At 45.9% G+C, this 5620-nt stretch overlaps 1 protein-coding gene across 1 annotated transcript; it reads left to right on the forward strand.

Annotated features, from left to right (window-relative positions):
• The first annotated feature begins 2678 nt into the window (after positions 1 to 2678).
• Positions 2679 to 5363, forward strand: LOC105042274 (small ribosomal subunit protein mS80 (rPPR6)-like). The gene has a single exon (XM_010919410.4). It carries the CDS (start codon positions 3326 to 3328, stop codon positions 5183 to 5185), a length of 1860 nt encoding a protein of 619 aa, XP_010917712.1. The 5' UTR covers positions 2679 to 3325; the 3' UTR covers positions 5186 to 5363.
• Positions 5364 to 5620: the final 257 nt, after the last annotated feature.

Below are 5620 nucleotides of genomic sequence, written 5' to 3' on the forward strand. Positions count from 1 at the left end.
CTCACCCATGGTCCATGATCCACATCTGGCCCTCATCACCATACTTTACAGGCTCTCTGGATCTAGAAGAAATCAACCGCATGTCGAGCAATCAGAGCCTCTCATCTTGTGACGAGAGACTGAACATTGAGTCTCTCATCCCTCAGCGGCTGGAACACCATCTCTCACATCAACAAATACACACCGCCCCCACCTCTCGATCTCGAACCCCACAACAAATTTTGGAAGAGCTACTCCAATATGCCTATCATCGTCCTAGGCAATACTGAATTTGAAAGGAGATAAACAAGCATGGAGCTAAGAACAAATCTCACCATAGTGACTCTCCTCATCATAGAAAGGGTGCGAGCCTGCCATCCCTCCAGTCGTTCTCGAATTACCATCTCCACACCACCACAATCTGCTCTCCTTAGAGTATGACCAATAATGGGAACACTTAGATATCGTAAGGTCCTATTGTGCTCTCCAATCCTGAAGCTCTCTATGATCACATGCCGAATCCGGGCTAGTGTCTTAGGGTCGAAAATCATAATAGACTTGGAGATTTACCTTCTGATCGGATGTCCTATAGTACTCCTCCAGAATCTTTCTGAAGCTAGCCGCATTCCGAGTAGTTGCCCGACCAACCGACATGCAATCATCTGCAAAAAATAGGTATGAGATCGGTTGGGCCCCTGAGGCTAGCATATAGGGATCAAGCACTGGCTCCTGAGCAGCAGCACGCAGAACTCGCGAAAGGACATTAGCTCATATAATAAAGAGGTAAAGAGATAGGGGACAAACTTATCGCAGCCCAACTATAGAGTGGCAACAAGCTAAAGGTGACCCATTGATGATGAGGGCAAAAAAGGGGCTTTGAATGCACTCTAGAATCCAACCAATCCAGCAAGGATGGAAGCCAAAAGCTACAAGGGCACCCTCCTAGAAGCGCTAGCTCATACAGTTATAAGTCCATTCCATGTCAGCACTCCAGAATCCAACCAATCCAGCAAGGATGGAAGCCAAAAGCTGCAAGGGCACCCTCTAAGAAGTGCTAGCTCATACAGTTATAAGTCCATTCCATGTCAAGCTTGATAACCATAAGCCGAATGGAGGCATGTGGAATGTCATGCATGAGCTCTTGGGCAATAAGAATATTATCAAATATACTACGGCCGCTAACAAAAACTCCCTACTCTGAGCAAATCAAATGGAGAAGATGAGGTTTCATCCTGATAACCATCAGCTTTGCACAAATGTTGTATAAGGTTGTGCAGAGAGTAATCAATTTGAAATGGCTTAGCTCTGAAGTATCTTGCCTTTTCGATATCAGAGTGATGAAGGTCTACTTTCAAATCTCAGGCATACGATCAGTCACAAAGAACTCCTGCACAATCGCCATAACCTCCGATCGGATGATGGGCCAGTATCTTATATAAAGGAGGAAGAGAAACCATCAAGGTTTGGGGCTTTATCCTCAGCAATGGACCACATTGCTCTTTGCACCTCCTCCTCAGTCACCTCACGAAGAAGGTCTCTATTCTCTTGTGCAGTAATCAAACTATCAGGAGGGAGAAAGTGACTAACCAGATCTGTGCCCAGCTCCATCATCCATCGAGATCGAAAGAATTGCACCACCTTTTGCCTGATCTTGTCGTCGTCCATCAGCCAGTACCTTCTAGTATCTCTGATCGTCCGGATTCGATTCCTGTGCTTTCGAACAACAGTAGTCTGATGGAAGAACCTTGTATTCTGATCTTCATCTCTGATCGACTGTATTATGGATTTCTGCCTCCACAGGATCCCCTACTATCTGAGCAGAAAGTGGTGGGTGGACAGCAAACCATGAAGGTATGCAAGCTCCATCTCTACAAAACCCCTATCCCGATCCTTCTGCTCTTAAAACTCCGCTATGGAGGCCTCAACCTCCTTAAGTTTTTTGAATATATCTCCCATCTTGACCCTATTCCACCTCATCGGGCGCCTCCTCATCAGTTTGAGCCTCTTAGTCATCAGGTATTTGGCATAACGAAGTATTGGTAGCCTTCAAACCTCCCTCACTATATCTCAAGAATGAAGATAGGAGAGTCAAAATTTCTCGAACCTGAAAGGGCTTCAGGTAAGAAAGAGACATGTCAGTGATCAATAGGAGTGGGCAATGGTTCGAAGATCCTCGGTAGATGATGAATTTGATAATCCAGATATGGTTGGATCCAAATGGTCGTGGCCAAGGCCTTATCAATCCTCTTTTAGGCTCTAGCTCCTCTCTTTCCAACTGCATCAGGTGAATCTTAGTCCTATAAACCTAAAATCTACAGTAACTATCGCAGGATATCAATCAAGACTGTCACCTTCTACTACAGAAATTTTCTATCTCTATATTCAGTACCAGCGTATACTTTTAATAAGAGCCAACCATCCATTTCTGTAACTGCAATACCTGCTTATTGATTATACTGATGGAAGACATCCACCGCCGCAATCTTCTTTTTTTCAGACTATAATAATTTCTCCTGAGAGACCCATGGATTCGATGGCATAGAACCTCCATTCCGCCGGGAAGCGATGTCAAATGCGAGCAAGGCTAGGTTCAGAAAGTCTGATCTTCGTCGACACACACAAATCGGGATTATGATTCTGCATCAACCGCCTATATGTTAAATGGAACGACGGTTTCCCCACCCTTCGCACATTTCAGATAACGATCTTCATGGCTCTGTCAGTAGCCGGTGGAGAGCGCCCGGACGAACCAGCCGGAGCACTCCGGCTTCCCATCTTTCCCTCCAAAACACTCCCTGAATTCCTCTGATCCCCCACCTCCAGCTGGGCTGACTTGAGCCGGCCCACCGCTTCTTCATGGGCCAAGGGCACATCCGTGGCCGACTCCCCACAAGTTCCCCCGCTGTGACCCCTCCCCATCACCTCCTGCGTCGCCGACGAAGATGCCCCAGCTGCCCGACGCGGCGCCTCCCTCTGGGCTCCTTCCTCCGGCCGCGCCTCCCTTCCTGCCTCTGCCGTACGCGCCTCGGTGGTCCCTTCCGGTGGTGGGAGTTGCTCGGCCATCGCCACAAGACCGTCGGCCCCCGGCCCCCGGCCCCGGACTCCCGGCGGCGACTCCTTCGGTTGAACCGTGATTTTTTCCTCATAATAATCAGTCGTGTTCTGGTGTTCTGTTATAGTGGCGGATTACGGCTGTTATTTCCATATGCATAACATCTACAAAAAACGGTTTCGGAGTAGCCCGTTACTTGGAAATATCGGCGTTTTTTTGGGTGGGCCACCGTAAACCCTAAATCCCTCAGTACCTGTTCTACAGCCTCCACATGGTACAGAGGAGAAGAGAGAGATGTGGAGATCCAAGGCGGCTAGGGTTTTCCTTCTCCGGTCCTCCTCCATTCCAAGGCCTCCTCGTCTGTTGCTTTCCCAATTCCCATCCAACACCCTACCCCAAATCCCACATCCAACCCCGTTTCCATCCAAATGGATGCTGCTCATCACCTCGCACCGCCAAGACCCTAGATTCTTCTCATCCGGCAGCGAAGCGGCGTCCCGAGAGGAGGATGGAACAGGCTCGAGCTTTGATTTTGTGGAGTCTCGTAAGGCTGCAGTCGATCAAAATTCGGGTTTTGGCGATGAATCCGACGCTATTCCGATGGATTCCTATCCCAGCCTGGTTTCGGAGGAATCAGGAAGTTCTTCATTGGATTTTGGTGAGGTCAAGGAGAATAGCGAGGTCGAAGGAGAGAGCAGCCTGAGTTCTTTGTGGGAAGACAGTGTCCGTGGTGACGATTCCGCGGATATTCTTACGCCGGAGGACACAGTAGGAGGAGCTGAAGATGAGGTTGCTGAGATCGATATGGAGCAACTCGAGAAGGTTCAATCTCTTCTCCAAAGTACTTCGCAAGAGCAATTAAAATCGGGCTTAAACAATATGGATTTGAGTTTGAGTGAAGCGTTTGTGGCTAGGATTCTTCAAATTCCACTTGTTCCAGCAGCAAATTTGGTTGGTTTCTTCAGATGGGCTTCGAGGAATGATAACTCGGTGAAAAGTTCAAGGAATGTGGAGCTCCTTGTCAACGGAGTTAGCAGTTGTGCTGAGCTTAGCAAGATGGAAGCCTACATGTTGTGGGATTTGGTTAAGGAGATTGGATGTGAGAGAGGATTGCTAAATACTCAAACTCTTAACCAGTTGATCGCCATTTTGTGGAAGCTGGGGAAGGCCAGAGCTTGTCTCGAGATTTTCAACAAGTTTGATGAGTTCGGCTGTAGTCCAGATGCTAACACTTACTGCTTTACAATCGAAGCTCTTGGCAGGCGGTGCATGTTTGATACTGCCTGGCCAGTTGTTGAGAGGATGCTTAATTCAGGAAGCCTTCCTGATGGCGAGAAGGTCGGTAAGATCATTATTTTCTTCTGTAGGGGAAAGAAGGTAAAAGAGGCACACTTGGTATATTTGAAGGCAAAAGAGAATAAGATATATCCACCAAGTTCTTGCTTGGAAGTTTTGGTGGGTGGCCTATCTAGAAATGATGAAACTGTTCTTATAGCTCTGGAGTTACTAGATGACTACTCAGGGAAATTTCTCAAGTATGCAAATAGACCTTTTGCCTCAGTTGTTCAGGGCTTGTGTAGGACCAAAAATCTGCATGAAGCAAAGAAATTGTTAATGAGAATGGTTGATTCTGGGCCTGCACCTGGAAATGCTGTGTTCAATTATGTTATTACTGCACTGTCTAAAGCAGGAGAAATGGAGGATGCGATAGCTTTGATGAAAGTAATGGACAGTAGAGGACTGAGGCCGGATGTTTATATGTATAGTGTCATCATGAGTGGCTTTGCAAAGGGTGGTCTGATGGATGAGGCCTATAAGATCTTCTGTGAAGCCAGAAAAAGGCTTCCTAAGCTGAGTGCTGTCACTTACCACATACTTATTCGTGGTTATTGCAAGATGGAGGAGTTTGAGAAGGCCCTTGAATGTTTGAAGGAGATGAAGGAAGATGGTTTACAGCCAAACACAGATGAGTATAATAAAATGATACAGTCGTTGTGCCTCAAGGCTTTAGACTGGCGCACGGCAGAGAAGCTTTTGGAAGAGATGAAAGAGAGCGGTTTGTACCTTAAGGGGATTACGCGCAGCCTTATAGCAGCCATTAAAGAACTAGAAGAGGAGGAAATTCAGTCAAAAGGAGCAAGCCTTCAAGCATAACTTGTTGTGGGATAGTCTAGGTTATTATGAGCCGAGGAAGTTGGAGTAAAATCCTGCTCTTATTCCTTTTTCAAGCTGAGATAGAGTATAAGCTGTTTTGTTTGAATACAAGATCAATATTTGGGATGATTTGAAAATACTGAGCTCCTAAGAAGTATCTTTTCTTTGGGATTTATCATGTTCCAAATGTTTTCTTCTATATTCCCACAATGGATGTGTCCAAAGATTGGTTTTTTTCCAATTCAGAAATTGCTGTTTTTTATTCAATTTTTGTGTGTATTATTGACTTAAGTAGTAATTAAAATATATTTATGATTGCATGAATACTTAAAGTCGCTTGATGCTTGGTATCAAAATTCTAAAAGTCTGAAAAAAGCTTACTTTGACTTCATTGCTGCAATGCTCTAAAAGAATTGCAAGAGAACGATTGAGGTT

Source organism: Elaeis guineensis, chromosome 3, assembly GCF_000442705.2.
Source record: "Elaeis guineensis isolate ETL-2024a chromosome 3, EG11, whole genome shotgun sequence".
Classification (NCBI taxonomy): domain Eukaryota; kingdom Viridiplantae; phylum Streptophyta; class Magnoliopsida; order Arecales; family Arecaceae; genus Elaeis; species Elaeis guineensis.